The 24,529-nt window shown below is 44.6% G+C and overlaps 1 protein-coding gene across 1 annotated transcript in view; it reads left to right on the forward strand.

Annotated features, from left to right (window-relative positions):
* KIF26A (kinesin family member 26A) overlaps nucleotides 1–24,529 on the forward strand; it is a 132,393-nt gene that overhangs the window by 38,003 nt on the left and 69,861 nt on the right. The window contains exon 3 of the mRNA XM_073349797.2: nucleotides 8,567–9,067. Coding sequence (XP_073205898.1) covers nucleotides 8,567–9,067 — 501 coding nt within the window. The remainder of the gene's footprint in view (nucleotides 1–8,566; nucleotides 9,068–24,529) is intronic.

Here is a 24,529-nt window from a genome sequence, read left to right on the forward strand (position 1 = left end):
CAAGTGGGAGGGAGGGGGAAAAGTCTCACCCCACAGAGAGGATGTGATCCCCACCACTGTAAATTTAAAGTCAAGTCAAGCCAGCAAGTCAGTTTTTGCTGAAGCAGTGACACTTTAATTATCGTGTGAGATAGATAGACCTCCTGCTGTGCTAACTAGCCATCTGCATATGGCAATTTGTAGCTTCTAGGAGGAATACACAATAGGCAGCCCTGGCTATTCTGAAAGCTTGAACCATTCCCTTATATTCCTCAAGTGTTCATTCACTAAAAAAGTAATTCATAAAATGAGCAAGTGAAAGATACATTAAATGGGTATGATGTTATGCCATGTGCTGGCCTTTTAAGGTGAAATTAAATGTATGAGGAATTGTTTTATGAAAAAATTAGGAAAAATGTCAACTTCCTAACTTTTGGTGTTAAGCATCCGTTTAGTTGGATTGAGATGGCTTGACTGGAACAACACGAGAGTCTGTATACTGCTGTCCTGTGTACTCCAAGCATTTTTTCCAGAGAGTCATGTCCAGGTTTTCCAAGTTGACATTTTCACTGAGGTAGGAATCCAGAAGCTTTGAGCTGTACAAATAGAAAAGTCCAGATGTCAAGCCGATATAAATGAACATAGCTCTGTTGAAATATGCATCCTTTATACCAGCTGAAGATCTGTCCCAAATTGTTGTTCATCTCCTACCTCTCCAGTGCCTGTATGAAATGGGATGTTGGTCTCAATCCTGTTTCTTGTCAGAGATGACAAGAAAAACTTCTCAAAACTGACCATCACAATCATCGCTTTCAGCAGAGTCCAAGGACTGAATGGGTAGAGACTAAAATATCCTTTTCTCCCTGACAAGGTGGTTCCTCTGAAGCACATTTTGACAGAGCAGTGTGAATTGTGTACACTGTACAGATTCTAGATCCCTTACTTGCATTCAGTAGTACCTTACTACTCAAACAGTCCCATTGAAATCATTGAGACTACTCATGGATTAAGGCACTACTTTGCCATGTGTAAGGGCATCAGACTCTGGACTTCTGTGGTTCATAGAGGACAGTCTTTAGAGATGTCAATCTAGCACGTTTCACAAGTACTACATTTTCTTTAAGCAAAAAGAAAAGTTTTGTTCTTCCATGCAGTTCAATAGATTATCAAAGTTAAAGCACTAATACACCAGTGAGAATTCACTCCCCAGCCTCAAAGAGGAAAATAATTAAAAATAGAAAACCGATCAAGCTTCATTTAAGATATCCAATTTCCCTTAAAGGTTTTTGTCTAAACATTTTTTTTAAAATTAAGATTCAAAGGAGAGCTTTTGAAACACAGCGGATTAGCTATAAGTGCAGTGATGGCTTTATAACTATTTTCCAAAACGTTTATATTGTAAAAGATGTTACTATGATAGAGAAAAAGTAGCGAATGGATGTTACAAGAGCACATTTTCATCTGAACAAAATCAGTGCTGAATTTGCATTGTGAAGTTACAGTAAGTCACAGAATAGAGAGAGAGAAAAAAAATTAAAGGTTTACTTAAAACCAACAATAAATGTACAAATTAAAAGTCATCATTTTAAACTGAAGTTGTACTCTATTAAAATAAGCATAAAATTGCATACTTGTTTGGATGTGTAGTTTATAGAATACACAGAATACTAAAATTGACTCAAATGCAAGTAAAATATCTGTTTAATTAGATCGTAAAGAAAGGAGATTAAAAGTAATATTTTGTAAGATAGTAATTACTGTTTCCAAAGTAGTCTGGTTCCTGTGTATTGACTTAAATTTAATTGTGATAGGGGATCTCTTTGGGGTTCTACATTTTGTTTGTGTCTTTTAATTACTTTAAATCACAACCATTACCTTTATTTTGTTTTCTTTCAACTAAATACACTGCAGGGCTTTTTGCTTCAATAGCCTGCCTGTTCACAAACACAGATCTCTGAGCCATCAGCCTCTACCTTTTCATTGTGAGAGGTTACAAGTCAAATCCTTGCAGGGACCTATGCAACAAGATAACAGGAAAGGACCTTGTAACCAATGGGGAGTAGGCTGAGGTGCTGATGGGCGTCTGAGATGTAAATAAACCAGATTGCTCTCATTTCCTGTTTCCACTGTATTATGCATTCCAATAGCACAATTCATCTTTATGACACACACCTATGGCTTTAACTTTACTGCAGGCCACTAAAGTACATTAAAGTGGGCAGGAAATGGAATTAAAAAGAGCTCAGTTGAGTGTTTAGAATAACTAAACACATTGCAATCGTTTTTAGTGTAAGATGACAACTCTTTTCAAGAAGATTTAACATAGCGCTTCACTTTGCTTATACAAATGAATGTCAGTGTAAAGGAATGCAATATATTTATAAATTAGGTATTCAAATATGCTCAAATCAATTTTCAAAATTCTCTGGGTTAGCTACAGTTAAAACACAAGATCGAGGGCCAGGCCTTCAGCTGGCTGAAGTCAGCGGAGCTATGCTGAGGTACATCAGCTGAGGATTTGGCCCCCACACGGAATATGAAATGAATGTTTAAATAAAATTTGCAGACTTTTACTACTGACAGCTGCACAGGGAGGACCAAATTCTCCTGCCTTAAATGAATAGTCCCATTAAAGGTAGTGTGGTACTCATGTGGGGAGAGCAGGCAAGATTTGGCCTTAAAAAGGCATGTAGTTGTTTTCAAACTTAGGCACATTTTAGTAGCTCTGAAGATGTGGTGCACAAGCCTCCCTATTCAGAGAGATATTTTCAAGTACATTTACAATTTTCAGATACATTTAGCTTTTTTAAAAAATGGTGACATCTAGTCAATACTTTTCTTGTGAGGGTTTTTGCAAGTTTTTTTCTTTACTGCATATATACTACGAAGATACATGGCAGGAGGATTGTCAGTTTACAGCATGGGTTACTTGAACAAACATAACTCATATTCTCCCTTCCATAGGATAATTAGTGCCTGCCCTATGATGTCACTTACATGATACTTGTGGTTGAGGTTTTTCAAAATGAATCATTCATCCTGCTCTTTCTCTGATTACACTGAATGGCCTCTGGTTTTGCTGAGCACTGTGTTCTTTTTTTCTATCAGTGAATAGATAATTGAACACAATCCTCAACCTTCAAACTGTTTATCAATATAGAAGATATTAGTGGATATTGCACAATGTCATGTAAGGTAAAAACTAATTTGTAAGCAACACAGCAGAAAGCTGGAAAGGCAATTAAGTTAAAAAGTCATTAACATTGATCCTTTTGCACTGAGAAAGTACATTCACATTCCTTTCTCAGAAAGCATCTTTGAAAAATGTCTTGCACCTCGGTCTATCTTTAAGGTAATAATGACATTTAGTTTTCTTCAAATATTTTGCTTTTAAAACAAAGAATTTAGTTTAATGCAGCATATTGTTCAAGATTCACTTGAATTATATGAACAAGGAGAAACCTGTAGGTAATTAGTAAGGATGGTTGCTGGCTGTTTCTCTCATCATTTGTTCACACTACAGGTATAAATGCTCACTAAAAGGATAAGGTTACAAGATGGGTGGGTATTACTTCAACGATTGCAGCTTCTTAAGTGAAAATCCAGATGCTTTTCTTCTTTCTCTCCTGTTGGTTAGCGTGGGCATATGAAGTAAATAGCTGAAGGTAAGATTTAAAGATTAAACTTTTTCTGTTTTGCAGTGGCAGAATAGCCAGTACTGCTTCTTGGGGTTGCCTAGACAAAAGTACCCATCTGCAGACTTTAAGTAAGTAAATGCACATATGGGGCCAAAATTTCAAAAGAATTCAGAGCCAGATTGTCAAGGGCTCAGCACCCACAAGTGGGGTCAGATTTTCAAAAGAGCTCTGCTCCTATCAAGGCATATAGGGTACTGACCTTTTTTACAATTGGCTGCTTATTTTGATGCCTAGATGGAAGTTTAGGTTCTTCTGAAAATTCTGGACTTGGGGCCTGATCCAATTACTATTACAGTGGATAGGACTATTCCTATCAGCTTCAATGGGAATTGAGTCAGCCCCTTGTATTTTACAGTTGTGAGGTATGCTTTGAAACCTTTATTTAAAAAATATTAACTAAAGAAAACACATGCTTTCTTTTTTGTAGCAAATGGAATATATTGCAGCCTTATAGTCTGCAAATTCATTGGTCCTTGTCAAATTTGATTAGGCAGAAATGCAATAGCTGAGACAGAAATCAGAGAAGTGTGAATTTAAAATTACCGATCTCTCCTCTCTTTCTCTCTCTTTAAGCTACCTTTTCATTACTTGTGCTTGTTGTGAAATTATTTTTATTACTGTCATCAAAGATAAAACCTTAAGGCAAACTTTGGGTCCAGTCCTGCTCATGTTGAAGTAGATGAGAGATTTACCCATAGATTTACTGGGAACAGAATCAGGGTATTTAAAATCTACCTCCTTACTCTTCAATCCTGCAGCTGTTGCTTGTGTGAGTAATCCTCACTCAGGTGAGTAGTCCCACTGAAGTGAGTGAGATTACTCATGTGAGCAGGGACATCTCACTTAAAGGTTGGCAGGACCAAGCCATGGATCTTATTCATGTGAATAGTGCTTACTTCCTGGGACTTTATGGAGCGTTGGATTGGGCTCTCTCTCAGTGCAATTGGCTCTAATAGGACCACCTGTGTTTGCTGGATTGTGCCTTTACTACAGGTTGATTATGCCCTTCCAGATTTCACATACAGTAGCAAACAAGCTTAAAAGTGAAATTAGGTTTTCAGAAACAGGGGAAACTATCAGTGTAAACTGCACTGTACCATTCAACTCATTCAAGCATTCTGCAGATAATTACTAATGGTGTACACAAAGTAGCTATAGAGAGGTAGCATGATAGGTGTGACAAGTACTGTGTGGTTTGTTAATGCGCTTTGAGTGAAAGATCAACATATCAGTCTACAGCGTAAAAGACAACTGCTCCATCCTTTGTAGTGTAACAGATTAAAATGTTGTTGGAGCACTGCTTCGTCTTAAATGTTGAGGTCCTTATCATACCACATAACCTTCCTTGTCTGACTCTTTTCCTTCTGTCTGTGAGGCAGTAATTGTGGTTGGAATTCTCATTCCCCTTCCCCCCCTCTTGCTTGCAGTGCACAGAGCACATTTGGTCACTTTAATTTCTTCCCTCTGTAAAACATGTGAGTGTAACTTCCCCATAAGGCTTATTAGAGCTGAGGCTATTGAAGTGGAGATTCACTAGGACTCAGGATTGTCACAGGGTAGTGAAATCCCTTTCATTGGGCTGGCTTAATTTTTAAGTTACGTTTAATGTTTTTAACAGTAACTTGTGTTTCCTTTACCCTTCACACCCATCCGTGAGCCAGGTGTTCTTGTCACACTGAGTGGAAAAATAAAAGTAATCCAACTGTGCACAGCTGGTACCTCAGTGAGAAGCTGGAGGAGGATGGGCTGAGCTTCAAGAAGTGATTAGAGAAACTGCTTGAGTAGTTTAAACGGCCTCCTGCAACTGCTTGATAAAATCCAACCACTGGAAAGGGGAGACTGTTTTTATAGTGAATTAAGATATTTAAATCTACACTACAATACACTTACATGAGCGGTGTAGTGTAATTTCCTAAAGAAGTTGTTTTCTCAAAACATTTTTGTATCACCTTGATTTTGTAACTTTGCACATTTGATTGAACGGGTGTTATTCACTTCACATATCCATGTGTGATGGGCTTCATTCTGTTCTCTCTTACACTGGTTTAAATCAGGAGTAAGTCTATTGAGGTCAATAGTTACCCTGCTGGAAACTAGGCGTAAGGAGGAACAGAATTAGGCTTACTGATTTCTTTACATCAGAAGCACATTTTTGATCAGAAAACATTTTCATGTAGTAATTTGCTTATTTTAAATATTTAATAGCATTTTAGCATTGCCCTATTAGTCACATAATGCCAGAGCTTGGAAACACTGATGCTTGGGCTTAACTTTAGTCACATGATTAGTCCCACTGACGTAAGAGAACTAAATAGCACTATACCTTGAAAGTATGTGTTTCTTGTGGGACGACTCAAGTGAGTAAAGCTAATCAGGTGTGTCATTGTTCACGGGGTTTGGCCCAGAGAGTTCTATCCTGGAAACACTTGCTACTGAGCTTAGTGCCATTTAGTTTTCTTAGTAGACAGTGAGAGTATGTTCAGTATTTATTTACAGTGCTCAGTAGTGTGTGCAGGATTGTCCCGAGAAAAACTAGACTTTTCTTTTTCTATTTGTCAAGGTTCATTTCTGCTTAGGGGTGGGTTAGAAGATCCTAAAATATTAGGTTTCAGAGTAACAGCCGTGTTAGTCTGTATTCGCAAAAAGAAAAGGAGTACTTGTGGCATCTTAGAGACTAACCAGTTTATTTGAGCATAAGCTTTCGTGAGCTACATCTGATGAAGTGAGCTGTAGCTCACGAAAGCTTATGCTCAAATAAATTGGTTAGTCTCTAAGGTGCCACAAGTCCTCCTTTTCTTTTTCCTAAAATATTAATTGCTCCTTCCTGCCTGATCGGGGGTTCTTTATTTATGTGTTATCTCTCAGTAGATTGGGGAGGGGAAGGGCTTCCTCTGTCATGACTGTGAGCAACTCCTGTAACTTCAGAGATCATTTTACTAGGGTCAAGCTTCATAAAAGGAGCAAAGCCAAAGTAAAACCAGCACCTTTATTTGAGTCCATAAATCAGTTTAGTCATACAATGTGCTGGGGACATAATTGTCCAAGCATAGCAACAGAGCTTCTTTTCATTCTAATGGTGTAGTGCTGTCGGCACGAATACTTTATAATTCCCAAGGCTTAGACATATCCGTGTTTAGATATTCATTTAAGGGGCAATAATTTAGGAGCATAATGAAAAGAAGTACAATAGTTAATGATATTAGCTAATGAATGGTGTGATGCTAAATACTCTCTTAACAGCTTCTATCAACAGCAGTGTTGTATTTTGTGAGATACGTTTAAGAAAACATTGCAAGAGTACTCCAGCAGCTGATGATGAAATCAAGTCCAAGATTCTGCCTGAGTTGTTAAATAGTGTTTTTGGACTTTTTACATTCAAACTGCAGGGAAATAGCTCCCTTGGAAGAGAATAATAAGCAAAGCAAAAATATCAATGTCAGGATTTTTAAAAACAATTTTTACTGATGTATATTATAATTAAAAATCAGATATGTTGGTCTTCCAGTAAGCTGCTCATTTCCTTGAGAGCAATCACAGCTTAGCATAAAGTAGCACATTTTTTTAAAAAAAGGGTACTAATCTGGTTACACTCTAAGCGCACACACGATAGGACTATGTTACTAGCTTTGTCTGCCCTCATCATTAACAATCAAATTAAACATTTTTTCACTTTTTTTTTAATTAAACAAATAAACCTTGGGCTGCTCTGTGATCTTTCATTAAACCCTTAATTGTCTGGAGAACTCAACATGAGTGCTTGGAGTTGGTCAGTTTTGTTGCACAGCATTAGGTATTCGGTAGCGGATTAACAGAGCTGGATTTACTCTCTTCACTAATCCTTAGAATAGTCTGTTGGGGAGGAGAGGCAGTTGCGTGTTTTAGGAGATAGGTTACTGTATCTCTGAACTGGAAGCACAGCGATGGGTTTTAAAGTGTCTGGACAGGCATGAAATGACTTTGAAAGAGAGAAGCTTATTTAGTGGAAACAAAATAGGTGTTGCTTTCAAATCAGCTTCTTGGCATGCCCACCTCTGAAGGTTGCGGTAGGCTCCAAATGTATTTTTCATAAAAGCAGTTGTAGCGTAAGGAAATATTGCCATCGCCTAGATCACAATTTTCAGAAATGACAGGTTTCAGAGTAACAGCCATGTTAGTCTGTATTCGCAAAAAGAAAAGGAGTACTTGTGGCACCTTAGAGACTAACCAATTTATTTGAGCATAAGCTTTCGTGAGCTACAGTTGCATCCGATGAAGTGAGCTGTAGCTCACGAAAGCTTATGCTCAAATAAATTGGTTAGTCTCTAAGGTGCCACAAGTACTCCTTTTAATTTTCAGAAATGTAGTTCCCAACTAACGGAGGAGCCAACTGCGGTCAGTATCTGGTAAACTAATTCTGATGCTGCTTGATTATTCAACACTGAGGGCAAGGACCACAAAATATTTACCAGGTCACGCTTTAATCTGTTTAGTGCTCTGCGGTCTAATTTTCATGGGTTTAAGATGATTGCATGCCTTTGAAGTGCATTACGATATTAGTAGGGTCTGCACCATAAACATTGTTGCAGAGCGTGAAAAACATGGGCACATTTCAAAAGGAGAGTTAATTAGAAGGGTAAGTAAATGAGTAGTTATCAAGTGCACCACAAGTTCCACTGTTAAACTCTGATAATAATTTTCATGCTGGGCATTATACAAATGAAGCTCCTTAACACTGATTAATCAGTTATGGGCTGCGAGTCTGCCAGGATACTCAGCTGAAGCCTAAGAGTTAGCAAGATACCTTCACTACAAGTACCACTAAGGATGAAGAGTGAGTTGTAGACTGTATTTCCTTTTTTCTGTACTTGTCTTGGACTGATTTTCTTTTTTCTACTTTTTTTTCCCTTTAGGACCCAAGATTATCAGCTTTAATTTTTGACAAGCTTCAAGTGCCTGACTATTTACAGAAAAACAGGAATGAAGGAGAGAGCAGATGTGAAATTTGCGCCACCCACCTGAATCAGCTGAAGCAGGAAGCCATTCAAATGATCCACACCCTTAATCAAGCCAGCTATCAAGAAGTACCTGGCCTCCCTCAAAGTTCTGGAGCATTGACAGGTGTCTTACCAAGGATGGTGACTGTGTCATCCCAAAGGGATTTGCCGCTTGTTTCTGGGCAGGTGGGTAGACAGTCCGGAAAATCAACAAATCTTTTCTCTGGGACAGAGAGAAAGAAGGGACTTGGATGGCCTCAAGGCACAAGCAGTTTTCCAAACTCCAGTGTTCAAGTAACTGTGGCTCCCAGCGGCCTCAGTGGTGCTTTGAGCTCCGTGACTATCCAGGCTCAGCAATACCTTGAGGGGATGTGGAGTATCTCCAGGGTGAACAGCTTTCTTCCGCAAGCTTGTCTAGTAAGTACTGGCAACTCTGATAAAAAGATTATTAGTTTTTTGGGGAATCAGCTCAAATTGCTTTGAACCATGTCTTGAGAAATTAAGAGTTGAAAGGAGCTTTAAAATGATTTTTTCCAGCATATATAACTGTTAATTTGCTTCTGATCTCAGGTGATAGAACAACCTTTTTACAAATCTCTTTGCACACTTTTCAGCTTTGCCTATAACAGATGGTGATCTTAACTTTCACACACGAGGTGTCTGGGTTTAAAATCACCAGTGGCTAAATTCATCCATGGCGTAACTCCATAAACATCAGGGGAGTTATACCAAGGATGAATTTGACTCATGATTCTGAGTATGATGCTGAACTTCTGGAGCCCTGTTGACTGCAGTGGAAGTTATTCATATACGGTAGGGGAGAAATAGGAACTCTGAAGTTTAATTTATTGTAGGACAGTTACTACTACAGAAGAAGGCTGTTCAGAATGTTCATATATTGCTCTGTGCCCATTAAGGTCGTATTTTTGACTCTGAATTCCAGTGATGTCTGTTTTTAAACAACTCCTGTATTATATGCATCTCTCTATAACATGGAAAATCTGTCTTTGGAAAAAAGCCATATAGAGAAGTTTGTTACCTTGAAAAGAGTGTCCATTACTGTCAAGGTTCCTTCCCCACTCTGAACTCTAGGGTACAGATGTGGGGACCTGCATGAAAACCTCCTAAGCTTACTTTTACCAGCTTAGGTTAAAACTTCCCCAAGGTACAAACTATTTTACCCTTTGCCCTTGGACTTCCACTGCCACCACCAAACGTTTATATGGGTTTATTTTTATTAGGAAAGCATTGTTTGGAAACGTCTTTCCCCCCAAAATCCTCCCAACCCTTGCACCCCATTTCCTGGGGAAGTTTTGATTAAAAATCCTCACCAATTTGCATAGGTGACCACAGACCCAAACCCTTGGATCTTAAGAACAATGAAAAAACATTCAGTTTCTTAAAAGAAGAATTTTAATAGAAGTAAAAAGAATCACCTCTGTAAAATCAGGATGGTAAATACCTTACAGGGTAATTAGATTCAAAACCTAGAGACAGGTTTCAGAGTAGCAGCCGTGTTAGTCTGTATTTGCAAAAAGAAAAGGAGTACTAGTGGCACCTTAGAGACTAACCAATTTATTTGAGCATAAGCTTTCGTGAGCTATAGCTCACTTCATTGGATGCATAGAGAATCTCTCTAGGCAAAACCGTAAGTTACAAAAAGATACAAAGACAAGAATATCCATTCTATTCAGCACAGCTTATTTTCTCAGCCATTTAAACAAACAGAATCTAATGCATATCTAGCTAGATTACTTACTAAGTTCTAAGACTCCATTCCTGTTCTGTCCCCAGCAAAAGCATCACACAGACAGACCCTTTGCTTTTCCCTCCCCCCAGCTTTTGAAATTATCTTGTCTCTTCATTGGTCATTTTGGTCAGGTGCCAGCGAGGTTATCCTAGCTTCTTAACCCTTTACAGATGAGAGGATTTTTCCTCTGGCCAGGAGGGATTTTAAAGGGGTTTACCCTTCCCCTTATATTTATGACAGTTACTAATTTTGTATGATCTGTATTGGTCATTAAAAGACCTTCAAGAGAACAGACCAAAAGTTGTTTGCTATGTAGGAGACACTCTTCTTTAAAAAAAAAAAAAAAAAAAAAAAAAGTAAAATTTCATACTGACCGAATACCCCATCATTGTGCTGCTGGAGGTGCCCCCATTCAGATGAGATCTAGACAAATTGAAGTCTACTGGTGGCCATTTTAATATCCTGAAGCAGATTTTGCAAGACTGGAGCTGTTGGCTCTGGACAGATTTCAGATTGGCATACTACTGTATATCAGTCTACATCCTTGTACATAATCACTGCCTAAGGTTGTTTGGTAGTTTCAGCTGATTGAGCTCCAAGTTCAGCAGAACACTGCCTTCTAAAAACACTGCTGTGTAATATTGCAGTTACAGAAAGACTACTGTGTTTGCATCCTAGAGGGGGTGACTTTCAGTGGTGGGTGAAACAATCGAACACACACCTGTTACCCTGATGTAAATCTGCAGTATCGCCATGGAAGTCAGATGGATTTACCCAGTGATGAGCTGCCAAAATCTTAACAAGCAGTTCCCTCCTCACCCCATGAGGGGGTTGTGGCCTGCCCCGCCCCCCGGGACCCCTGCCCCGTCCACCCCCCTCTCCTGTCCCCTGACTGCCCCCGGAACCAGGCAGGAGGGTCTCGTGGGCCACCGTAGTGGGTACCCACCCTACCCCGCCCTGTCCCTAAGAGCCACAGGGACCTGCTGGGGGGCAAGGTGGGGAGTCCCAGCGGTGTTTACCTGGGGCGGCTCCCGGGAAGCATCCGGTAGGTCCCTCTGGCTCCTAGGGGCGGGGTAGCAAAGCTAGGGGGCAGCAGGGGGAATGGTCGCTCCCCCACTGATCACATCAAAAGTGGCGCCTTAGGCGCCGATTCCGTGGGTACTCTGGGGCTGGAGCACCCACGGGGAAAATTTGGTGGGTGCAGAGCACCCACCGGCAGCTCCCTGCCCCGTGCCTGGCCCCAGCCCCAGCTCACCTCCCCGCCGCCTCCTCCCCTGAACGCGCTGCCCCGCTCTGCTTCTCTGCCCCCCCCCCCCCCCGGCTTCCCGTGAATCAGGTGTTCGCGCGGGAAGCCTGGGAGGGTTGAGAAGCAGGCGCGGCTTCGCGCTCAGTCCCAGGGAGGCAGAGGTGAGCTGGGGCGGGCAGCGGTTCCCCTGAGCGCCCCCCCCCACCCGGGTTACCTGCTGCAGCGCGGGTGGCCCTCCTTGCGCCCCCCGCCCCAGCTCACCTCCACTTCCCTGGGCCTGAGCGCGAAGCCGCCGCTTGCTTCTCAGCCCCCCAGCTTCCCGCGCAAACAGCTGATTCGTGGGAAGGCGGGGATGTGGAGAAGCAGAGCAGGGTGGAGCGTAACTCGGGGGCGGAGGCGGAGCCGGAGCGGAGGCGAGCTGGGGCCAGGGGCAGAATTTTCCCCGTGGGTGCTCCAGCTCCGGAGCACCCACGGGGTCGGAGCCTAAGGCGCCGCTTTTCGCCAGTTGATAATTTAGAAACCCTTTTAGAACCTGTTGTCCTGTGGGACAACCGGTTGGCCTACCCATGTGCAAAGTACAGAGCTGCGTGGGGCACCAGGAAATTGGGGCACCAAATTTCCTGGTGCCCAACGCAGCTGCGTGCTGCTCCAGCCCCCGCTCCGCCTCTTCTCCATGGCCTCCACCCCATCCCCTGCCCCCACTCTACCGCTTCCACAAAGCCCCCTCCCCTGCTCTGCCCCAGCCCTGCCCCCACTCTCCTGAGGACTGCAGCAGGGGTCGGGCCTCCTGCACTCACCGGCGGCGGTAAGTGGAGCGACCCGGCCCCAGCCTGCTCCGCGTTGCTGGTGAGTGTTGGGGGGTGGTTCCCCCCTGCCCCCCAAGGCTGGGAGCCAGGGAAGCGGAGCGGAGCAGGCTGGGCCTGGATAGGGCACCAAAATGGGTAGGGACGGCCCTGCACACTTTGTTTGAAAGCACCATGTATTGGTGTTTTGGAAATGAAACTTCTGCAAGATTTACGGTTTGTGAGAAGTTTTGAAAAATGTGGATTCATAGAGTTTAAGACCAGAAAGGACCATTAGATGTTTTGGAGTGAAACCAAATTTTGAAACGCTAAAATTCTGGAAATTCTGACTTTTGGCCAGCTCTAGTTCATATACAGGATGTGTAAGAGAGGATCCTTCTTGAAATAATGTGTTTACTACACTAAGTGGTAGCTTTCTATCCAAGGAGCTCAATGTGCTTTACATGTATTAATGAATTAACACTCACTACAGCATGTGAATTAGGTATTATCCCCATTTTAAAGACTGGGCAATGGAAAGACTAAGTGACTAGCTCAGCAAGTCTGTGGCAGAGGTGTAACCCTTCAAGGTTACAGATAAAAGAGCCTCAGAGTGTATGTTCATAGAGTTCCATTATGTTCATGAGTTCATGAGATCCATTATGTAAGAACATATTTTCTGTATGTTAATAATTTTCACGCATGACCAATTTCAAGGACAATATAGTAAAAATATTATCTGGGAGACAGAACAACTATGAATATTTTACAATAATCTTCAAATCAAAGTGTTCCCTCCTAAATACCCCTCTCAAACAATAATGCCCACCTGTGAGCTGCAGTGTTTAGTGAATTGCTGCAGTTCTTATATGGGTTTGGAACTCAGATTGTAAACTTTTGGGACAGGGATGCATCTTTAAAGCATCTAGTAGACTTTGGGTGCTGTATAAATTATAGTGTTATGTGTTGCAGGATCAACTATTGGGGAAAAACGGTTTGGGAACCAGGACAGAATAAAATGTAGGGGGAAAAACATAGGGAATAAGGTTCAAAAGATAGTCTTGTGATCAGTTGCTTCAATTGATTGCTCTCTGGTCAACAGTTTAAAAAAAACTACTGACCAGCTAGAGATGTTCCTTTTGGGGTGATATAACTCTAAGACAATTGATTTGTGTCTGGCTGTTGAAGAGTGTGAATATTATTTTTAATAGCCCTTTTTGTCTCAAAGCTAACAAATTGAATACAATTTCACCTCTGGGGTGAAACGTGACAAAGGTCCAACAATGCATAGCATCACTACACAAAAGTTTAGAATAGGAATGAAGAACTGCACGGGGAAGCTCAGGCATGCCAAATGTGATTTACCTATGCTGGAATTTGGTCAGGATGCTAATAAATCAATGTAAATATATATAACCTTTTAGAAACGTGCAAATATATGGACTCAGGAAAAGTTATGTCTTTCTGTACATTTTCAGGTAAATATATTTATATACTACATTAACCAGTTTAATGTAGCTATCCCCAGTGCAGTAAAAACATTACAGCAAATTGTTTTCCCTTGCATTTTATGCCAAAACATAAACAATGTGACATGGGATTTGAATAGAAACAAATGGTACCGGTTATATTGCAAAAATATTGCAGCTTCTTAAATCTTCTAGTTCAGGGGTTCTCAACCTTTTTCTTTCTGAGGTCCCACTCGATATGCTATAAAACTCCAGGGCCTAGTGGGGGTGGGGAGGCCTCGGGGCAGGGAGGGGGTAGCTGGGGCTGTGTGCAGATGGGGGTGGCTCAGGGAGGAGGGGTAGCTGGGTGGTGTGCTGGCAGAGGATAGCTCAGGGTGCAGGGAGGGGGGTACTAGGGGCTGTGTGCTGGGAGGATTCCCCTGCGGTCCCTGTTCCCGAAGGGGTCTGCCAGCCACAGAGCTGGGCCTCCCCACTGTGGGGGGGCTCTTACAGGCTGCCGCTGCAGGAACAAAAGGGGCTGGGAGCTGAGGAGCAGCTTCAGCCTGGGGTATGAGCAGGCGACAAGGGAATGCTGCCGCTGCCTGCTCCATGGCACCAGCCAAAGCAGCAGCTGCCCTGCACTGCCCAGCTCTGGCTTCCTGCCTCCAGCCTGGCCAGGGGGTGAGAAGGGGGGCGGGGAGGAGAGGTATGGAGCTGCCACCGGGACTGCCAAGCTCTTGTGCTGCAGTTTGGAAGGTGGGGGATTGCCCTCCATGTTGCCAACTCTGCCCATCATGGGCTCAGGGTTTCTGCTCCACAGGGAGCACCAGGGCTCGGGGCTCTGGCTTCAACCCTGCTGGGGTGCGGTGCCAGGGATCGGGGCTTGAGTCACAGGGTCTTGCGGCCCCCTTGAAACGGCTTGCGGATCCCCCGGTTGAGAACTGCTGTTCTCGTTTGCTTTAAAAAATTCAGTGGGAGAACTGGAAAATTGGATTATTAGAAAAATAGAAGTAACATGCAGAATAAGATGACCAAATATATGCCCCTGTTCAGCAAGGTGCTTAAGCACACAACTGCCAGTAAACACATGATTAGTCCAGTTGAAGTCTGTGGAATTATTCATATGTCTTAAGTTATGCATGTGTTTAAGTACCTTGCTAGATCAGCCAGATACGGCCAGATCCTCAGCTCGTGTAAATCAGTATAGGTCTATTGAAGTCAAAGAAACTATGCTGATTTACCCCATCTGAGAATCTGGCCCGGTTATTTTAATCACAATTCAAAGTCTGTCCTTGAATTCTCAGGCAAGAGTCTCCTATTCACTTGAATGGGATTTAGGTGAATACATATGAAGGCAGAATTTCCCACTCAACAAGTGTATCCTAAAATGTACATCCCGATGGAGAATCTTCCTCTTCTCACCCAAGAGGTTTTAACCATGTACTTCCTTTGCTGAACTGATTTTGACAGGGACCTTCCCTGTTCCTATTCATCCAGCCAGTTTCCATTTCTTCTGCTTTGTCATAAGTCACTTGCACTATTTATGTGCTCCTTTATGATCCCCGGATCAACTAATCATTGCATTTGATCAGAACATCCCACTCCCTTTTTTACAATCTTCCCCATGAGACAGAAATCCAGCTTCAGTCTGGACCTCAGAAAGGTCATCAAATATCACATTTTTTAGATCAGAATCTGTCTAAAACCCAAAACTTTTTTCATCCCATAAGGTGTGAAGGTCACTGTTTTACATGACTTAATTTGGATATGAAGGAGTTTTACATTGGCTCTAACAGAGTGACGCCTCAAAGCATTTAAGCCCATTCCACTAAGATCGTAGTGGTATTTCCAGTAGGACTATAGTAACAGTATTGTCAGAAATAGAATTTCTTATTGAAATTTGCAAAGCTGTTACTTTGTTCATATTTTGGTTATTCAGCAAGCATTACAACAACATTTCATTGTCTGAATATTCTACTTTTGGATACTGTGAACTGCAGGCTACCAGTGTTAGCTTTTTGTTCTCTTAATTTTGGTTTACTTACCTATTTTTGTTCCTACCACTCATGTCCCAGTGGTAGTAAGGCTTTTGATAGGTGGATATGTGGACCTTACAAATAGGACAGTTTTATCTTGGCTGTTTATTGGTCTTATGTCTAGGTCATCCACCAGTTAGAGGCCCCTTCACCTCTCTTCTCCTTTGTCCTCTCCCTCTAATTGGTGCACTTGTAACTATTTATATACTTACTATTTATATGCTTTGTGGATATTTGGAAGTTGTCTCCTAGGGTCAGTCTCCAATAGGCACCCTTCTTCAGAGGTGGGTGCAGTATAATAAGCTACCTGGCTTGACAGGGTCATCTGGAACTCATCGGCTTCTACCTGAGCGCTTGGTGCAAATATAACTCACACACCTGAGTCTGGTGTTCTGTCCCATTTAGTGGCACTGAGACCACTTAGAGAGAGAGATTAATGAGTTTGCTCTACAACCTTAGGTAAGAGCTGTATGGCTTTTAGCTCATGCAGTAGAGCAGAGGTGGGCAAACGTTTTGGCCTGAGGGCCACATGGAAGTTCCAAAACTGTATGGAGGGCTGGGTAGGGAAGGCTGTGCCTCTCCAAACAGCCTGGCCTCTGCCCCCATCCGCCCCCTCCCACTTCCCGCCCCCATCCTGGGACCCGACCCCTATCCAACCCCCCTTGCTCCCTTTCCCTTGACTGCCCCCCGCATCCACATCCCGGCCCCCTGACAGGCCCCCCAGGACTCCCACGCTTATCTAACCGCTCCCTGTCCCGTGACTGTCCCCTTGCCCCTTATCCAACCCCCCCTGCTCCCTTCCCATGCCACTCAGAGCACCAGGACTGGCATGTGCTGCCTGGCTGGAGCCAGCCATGCCTCCACACAGTCTAGAGCACCGGGGCAGGCCGGCGGCTCTCGCAGCTGCGCTGCTCAGTAGGAGCTCGCAGCCCCACTGCCCAGAGTGCTGGCGGCATGGCGAGCGAAGGCTGCGGGGGATGGGAGACAGCAGGCGAGGGGCCGGGGGGCTAGCCTCCCCGGCCGGGAGCTCAAGGGCCGGGCAGGACAGTCCTGTAGGCTATAGGGGGGAGGGATAGCTCAGTGGTTTGAGCATTGGCCTGCTAAACCCAGGGTTGTGAGTTCAGTCCTTGAGGGGACCACTTAGAGATCTAGGGCAACAATAAGGGATGGTACTTGGTCCTGCTGTGAAGGCAGGGGACTGGACTCAATGACCTTTCAAGGTCCCTTCCAGTTCTGTGAGATAGGTATATCTCCATATTAAAAGTTTGCCCACCTCTGCAGTAGAGGCTCATGCACCAAGTTCCAAAGGTCCCAGTTCAGTATCCCCCTCTGACAACTGGGGTCTGTCGGTGTTACACAAGAGAGAATCTTTCAGACCTGTGAGGACTTGACACAAGTAGTCTTGGGCCTGGACTGGTGGATGCACTTGATGGGACAAAATTTTCTCATTTGTCTAATCATAGAACTGGAAGAGACCTCGAGAGGTCATCTAGTTCAGTCCCCTGCACTCAAGGCAGGACTAAGTATTATCTAGACTATCCCTGACAGGCGTTTGTCCAACCTGCTCTTAAAAATCCCCAATGATGGAGATTCCACAACCTCCCTAGGCAATTTATTCCAGTGCTCAACCACCCTGACAGTTAGGAAATTTTTCCTAATGTCCAACCTAAACCACTGTTGTTGCAATTTAAGCCCGTTGCTTCTTCTCCTATCTTCAGAGATTAAGAAGAACAGTTTTTCTCCCTCCTCCTTGTAACAACCTTTTATGTACTTGAAAACTGTTATCATGTCTCCTCTCTCTTCTCTTCTCCAGACTAAACAAATCCAGTTTTTTCAGTCTTTCCTCATAGGTCGTGTTTTCTAGACCTTAAATCATTTTTGTTGCTCTTCTTTGGACTTTCTCCGATTTGTCCACATCTTTCCTGAAATGTGGCGTCCAGAACTGGACACACTACTCCAGTTGAGGGGCTTGAATCCTCGACATACTCTTTAAAAGGCCGGTGAAATACACCATTGCCCCAGCACCTAAGCACCAGAATCATGACATTCCTGAGTGGTGGAATGCTATGATACATATGAGGGTCATGTAACATGGACAAAAACACCGTGGTAGTAGATGCTTTTCCCTTTTTTTGGTTTAGTTATTGAAACTCAGACATAAAAAGCCATTACAAAACAACTGTTCCATTAAATTAAAAAAAATAGAGAGAGAATTTATAGTATGTAGCTAGAATGCCTAGACTTCTCATGCATTTCATATATGTATATTTAATGGAATTTATTGCCGGTCTACAGAACATGGTGTCAAACCAACTATGTTAATTGAAAAAGATTTATTGTATTGTTAATGTTGTAGCATGGTTCTAGATGGTGTATAAAATAATGCTAGTTGAAATGGCATTAATGTATGCATTTAAGTTCCTTTTTCATTTATGTGCATTATTGATCTTACTTCATTGTTGGGGAGGTAATGGATATATAATTAGAATACACTCACAGTAATCAATGATGAGATTATTAGGCTTATAAATAGAATTTTAAGACTAAGATGAGGTAATTTCCCAGTGTAACTAAGAATCAATAATTAGAGGCTTGCCTTGAATCTTAAAGTAGTACTTGTAAGATTAAAAATATAACACTTTTAGAGAAGTAAATCTATGTATATTTCTTAACTGTGTTACACAAAGATATGGTTTATACAGAGTTTATATTTAGTTCTTCTGCAAAGTTAGCCCTTCTTTTAAGTTTGACTCTCTAACGCTCTCCCCAGCTGTGCAGTCATGAAGGTTGGCTGCCCAAATTTGACCTTGTTCTAGGGGCTGGAGTCATCCTGCCTTGCCCAGTTGCCATATGTTTGCAATCAGGCTTGAGGGAGTGACATCAGAAGATTCACTGAGCAAATCCCTTGTCCTAACACAGGGTAGTAGGTTCTTTCCTGTCTGACTTCATGCTCTTATTTCAGGGCAGAATTTGAAAGAGGCCACATGATGACTGGGAAGGCTACTGACTGACAGCTCAGTGCTGTTGGACAAAGAGAGAGGCTCAGCACCCATTCTGTCACGTCTCTCAAACTAAAAGTGATGTATCAGGGTAGGAACTCAGATGGGATGGTGGTGAGGGTCATGTAAATAGCTGGATGGATAGATAGGGGAAGGGACTCTTCCTCTGATGACTGGGTGGGGAAGGGGCAGTTTGTCCATCCATGCATTGGCGATGATCCCTTGCATCACTTTTGATACCCTCCCCTTCTGATCCTCTCCAGTGATCGGAGGTGGCATGTGTGAGTTCCCGCACCTCCTGCTAACATACCAAGGTTAGAAAGACTCTGGTCTGGTTTCAAAAAGAACCAACACAACCCCGATCAAGAACTGTTAAGTCGCTGTGCATCTGTGTTAATCGAGCTCTCGGGCTGTAATAAATTCCACAAGCTGCTTGACTCTAGAGGAGTAAATAAAGAGGGCACTGACGATAAAGGAGTTGCACTGCACGCATATGAACTGTCCATCCCCTGCCTTGGAACTCCAGTGTTCTTTCTCTTTGATGGCTTTGCCTACTGACCAAACTCTCTTGGGGTGGGCTGACTTAGTGAGGAGTCAGCATGCATGTAGCCCAGAGGGCAGCATAAATTTTAGGCCTGTCACAGAGCCTTGTTTAGTAGCTTTGTGTGTGCTAAGGGCCCAATTCTCCCCTCAGATGGCCAGAACTTGTACATTTTTAAGCAAGATACTAGCTGCACAGTGACATGTACTCTGGTACCTGACAGGAAGGTTGGTCCCTAAAATTGTTTTCTTTAAAGTAGTTTAAATTTAACACACAGGCCCAAGCATGATCAAAATAGAAATTAGGAATGAGTGTCTCCCATTTTTGCCTTTTATTTTCTTTATTGGGATTTCTCTGCTGCTCATGATCAGAATATCTGAGCACCTCACAATATTAATGAGGATGTTCTCGGGTAGGAAAGTATTGTAGTCTCCATTTTACAGATGGAGTGAGGCACTGTGAGATTAAGTGACTTGCCTAGAATCCCATGGGAAGTCTGTGGCAGAGCCAGGGGCAGGCCACCCCAGGTCTCGTGATTCAAAGTCCTGTGCCTTGCATACATGACCATCTTTCTTCTCTTCCCTTAAAGAAATATCGGGCTATTGGAAGTTTGCACTAATGGAAAGGCCTTTGCTCTGGTTTGTCTTATGTGAGGAAAACAAATCCTAAGCTGATGTAAATGTATATTATTTCAAGCTTGGAAGTGCCTCCCTTTGCTTTCAACTACCGACTTCTGTCAGTGTAGTCAGGGGAGTCAACCAAGAAACCATGGGCTGCAGATTTGGGCAAACAGTCCATTTTTAATTGTGACCAAAGTGGTAGTTTAAAACATTTTGGCTTTGGGAAGCTGCATTCATTTCTAATGTGTGTTGATAAAACATGTCAGGTGAGGTTTTCTTGTGGCAGACAGATCCCAGTTATTCAAGCATAGGCTTTGTTTACTCCACTGAGACTGTTTGGAATCCATCCCCCACAAAGTAGTGATTTGAAAATGAGGAATATCCAGCAGGAGACTCCTTTCATTTGGGGCTGCCTTTTCCTCTGTGATCCTAAATCTGAGGGTGCCAGGTTTATACAGGGCATCTAGGAGGGCACACAGGTTTCTCAGAGTTTATTTGACAATGTGTTAATCAGCTGGTAGAGGTAAGAAAGAGATTCCGCTGGATACTGAGTGGCACAGAGCTGATTTTGCACTGCCTGGGACTGGGTGTGGCCATTTACCCCGGTGTGAAGTGGCTGTAGAATGCTGCTAAATGAGAATGGTCGCATTTTACACCCACTTTGTATGAGTGCAAATGACCACACAAATGGCTAGATTTCTCAATGCCTGACGGTCTGTTTGCACTAGCTTCAGTGCTGTAGAACAGGCATAGCCATTCCTCCCCAAGGAATGCCCTGGAGGGGAGCCTCTGCAGCAGCTCTGGCCTCAGCAGCATTCCAAAGCAGGGACCTGGGCAGCCTAGAGGAGAAGCAGGCATTTCAGGGGGTGGATGAGAAGTAGTGACTGTGGTGGCCCCACACCCCTGCCATAGGCATAGTTTGACCTCTATATTGGTGGGGATGTGGGGAAGTGGGCATACACATACGGACACACCCATGTGCATGCTGATACTCCTGGGGGAATTCTGCACTACCGCTCCATGCAGAATTTTGCAGAAATTAATGGTTTTTGCATATAATTTCCTTTCCCGCACAGAAACGGGCTGCAGTGCTGCTGGCTGCCACTACAGGCTGCTGAACCTGGCAGAGACTAGCTTGCAGATAGAATACACTGCAGGGGGTTGGGGCGGGGGGGGGGGGAGAGTAGAGAGTTCCTAGCAGCTGCAGCTTCCAGCATGCCCTGAGGGAAGGAGACGATGGTGCGAAGGAAACTCTACACAAGCCTGGGGCCTGTAACAGGCTGTTTCTCCCTTTGGATCCCTGGGTGGCAGGGAGAGGGTGTCTGGGCTGGGGGCGGGGGGGGGCACGGTTGGGCTCTGGGCAATAGGGGGAGGGTGTCTGGGCTGGAGAGGGGGGCACAGCTGGGCTCTGGGCAATAGGGGGAGGGGCATGGCTGGACTCTGGGCAGTAGGGGGAGGGTGACTGAGCTGGGGGGCATGGCTGGGCTCTGGGAGGGAGGGGGTGCAGGTAGGTGGGCTGGGCATCCCCCATGGCTGGGCTCAGGAGGGAGGGAGTTCAGGCGTAATGAATGGGGGTGTGGCGCCATGGCTGCTCTCTGGGGGAGGGGTTGTGCATGTCTGGCCCCCTGGCTGGGCTCTGGGGGGAGGGAGGGGGCAGAGAAACAGGAACTGGGTTGTCATAGGGGTTTCTTTAATGCTCTATTCCTGGGGGAATTTTTGTGTTTGTTTGTATTGTTACAGACATACTTGCTGACAGGTATTTTGAAAGAAGGCATGATTATATAGTATTATTTTGACAAATAAAATTTGCAGAACTTAAAAATATTGTGTGCAGAATTTTTAATTTTTTGGCACAGAATTCCCCCAGGAGTAATACTGAAGCCAGTTTCCTTGGCTCACTGGCTCTTTCCCCTGCCTGGAGTGGTATCTGGGCTGCTGGTGCTCGGAGGGGGAGGGAATTTTTCCGACTTAACAGGGGAGCCCCAGCTGCTGCTGGCAGCCACCCCAGCACCGGCTGCTGCAGCCACGTCACTGCTGTGGTACAGCTGTGACCACTTCCCTGTTGGGGTGGCTGCTGCTGCTAAGGGGACTTCACATGCCTGCTCCTGCTCCCCCCGCATTCCTGTATCCCCTTCTCTTCCCCATCCTCTCCCCACGTTCCCCTGCCCCATACCATCTCCTATCCCACCTGCTTCCCCACTCTCGCTTCTCCCTGTCCCCCTGTAGGCATTCACCTTTGTACAGTAGAGTGGCGGGCACTAGGACCCAGGAGGTGGCATCCAGCTGCCCAGACAGGGACCCAGAGCACAGGAGAACAGATGCTCCGCCCCGCCCCCTCTGCTCCCTGCCAGCCGAAACATGCTGGGGCAGGAGGAGGGGGCAGCATGGGAAGCACAGAGCCCCTCTCCCTCACCTATCTCACTCAGGTAGAGCAGAGCAGGCCCTCCAGGGCAGGTCGGCTAGGATTGCCAGGCACTGGTTTTCGACCGGAATGCCCAGTTGGAAAGGAACCCTGCTGGCTGTGGTCAGCAATGCTGGCCAGGCTGCTAAAAGTCTGGTTAGTGGCGCAGGGCTGCCAGAAGTGGCTGTCATGTCCAGCTCCTAGGGATAGAGGTGGCCACAGGGGCTCTATACAGTGCCGCCACCCTGAGCACTGACTCTGCATCACTCATTGGCTGGGAACTGCGGCTGATGGGAGCTGCGGGGGCGGCACCTGCGAGCGCAGGCAGCGTGCAGAGCCCCCCGGCCCCTCTGCCTAGGAGCTGGACATGCTGGCCGCTTCTGGGAGCTGCAGGGTAGGCAGGGAGCCTGCCTTAGCCCCACTGCGCTGCTGACTGGGAGCTGCCCGAAGTAAGCGCCACCTGGCTGGAGCCTGTGCCACGACCCCCCTCCCATAGCCCAACTCCCTCCCACATGTCTGAACCCCCTCCCAGACCCTAACTCCCTCCTGGAGCCTGCAGCCTTCACCCCAACCCCCTGCCCCAGCCCTGAGCTTGTTCCTGCACTCTGAACCTCTCATTTCTGGCCCCACCCCAGAGCCTGCAGCTCCAGCCGGAGCTCTCACCCCAACCTCCTGCCCCAGCCCAATGAAAGTGAGTGAGGATGGGGGAGAGTGAGCGATGGTGGGAGTGGGGATGGAGTGCGTGGGAGGTGGGGCAGGGATGGGGTTTTGGGGAAGGGGCAGGGCAAGGGTGTTCGATTTTGTGCAATTAGAAAGTTGGCAACCCTAAGCTCTGCACTCACAGAAATGGGGGGGAGGGAATGGCACATGACCCTCCCTCCCCCACACCTTTCCTCTCTTTGGGGGAGCAATGTCCCCCTGCACCCCCCAAAAACTACACCTATGACCTCATTGGGATCTCTGAAGCAGAGGCACAAGCCCTAATAGCTGCCCTAGCCTGTGCCAGGGGCAGGAATAGCCCCCATAGACCCTAAGCAAAGGCAGACACAAGCTGTCTCCTCTCCATCCTTGCACCGGCACAGGCATGAATCTGGCCCAAAGTGCATGACCGTGAAGAATCAGGCCCCACTTCTGTGCTCTCAGCATCTGATTCTGGACATATTGAATTCAGTTACAACATTCCCAGTGACTTCAGTGGGTGCAAGGACTGAGCCCTCAATCTCAAACATTAATCCAAATTCTGAGGGCCCTGAGTTTGCTCATTATTTTGAATCTCCTATGAGGTAGCTTGCTGCACTGCTGTGTGAGATGGTGGACAGACCCTCCTATTTCTACTAAATTCTACCTCTGCTTTTTTTTTCTGATGTAATTTTCAGGATGAAACAATAGTGAGGTGTTATAAACTCCCATTTGTAGCTGGCAGTGGTGCCTTTTTTGGGATAACTCTGTATTTGATTCACAGAGAGAGTGTGATGCACATAAAAGGCCGACACTGCAGGTTTAGGTACAAATTACGGGAGACGGTATTCTTGTTAGCACAGCACAGCTGCAGGTTGTAAAACAGCTACAGTAGTGTATTTTAGTTATAAACTGCCCTACTAGTTTATAACAAGTCCCAGTGGAAACACACTCGTAAAAAGTTTATCCCAAACATGTTTCAGTTCAAATGGGCATTTACTTCATGATACCTTTACAATGAGTCTGAAAGGGAGAAATTTCACTTCCAAGGTATGTGCACCCTGTCATCCATGCTTGGGGGAAAGGAGGGTTTACAGTCTGAGAATTACCCAGATAGTGATTTACATCAGATTTGTTCCAGTTAATGGTAGTAGGTCATAGAGTTTTAGCATGAATTGCTTTTGGGTAAAATTATTTATCATTATTTCATGTACAAACAGTAGCTTATATAAGATGCAAACTTGTTAGGCCAAGCAATTTCGACAATTTAATTAGCTGTTACCACTGTAGTTTTAAAGTGGAACTTATTGGATTAAAGGGAACCCCCCTGAACCCCCCCCCCCCGCAAACTCCAGTGCAAAACCACAGGCCCAATCCT

This window comes from Lepidochelys kempii, chromosome 6, assembly GCF_965140285.1.
Source record: "Lepidochelys kempii isolate rLepKem1 chromosome 6, rLepKem1.hap1, whole genome shotgun sequence".
Taxonomy (NCBI): Eukaryota; Metazoa; Chordata; order Testudines; family Cheloniidae; genus Lepidochelys; species Lepidochelys kempii.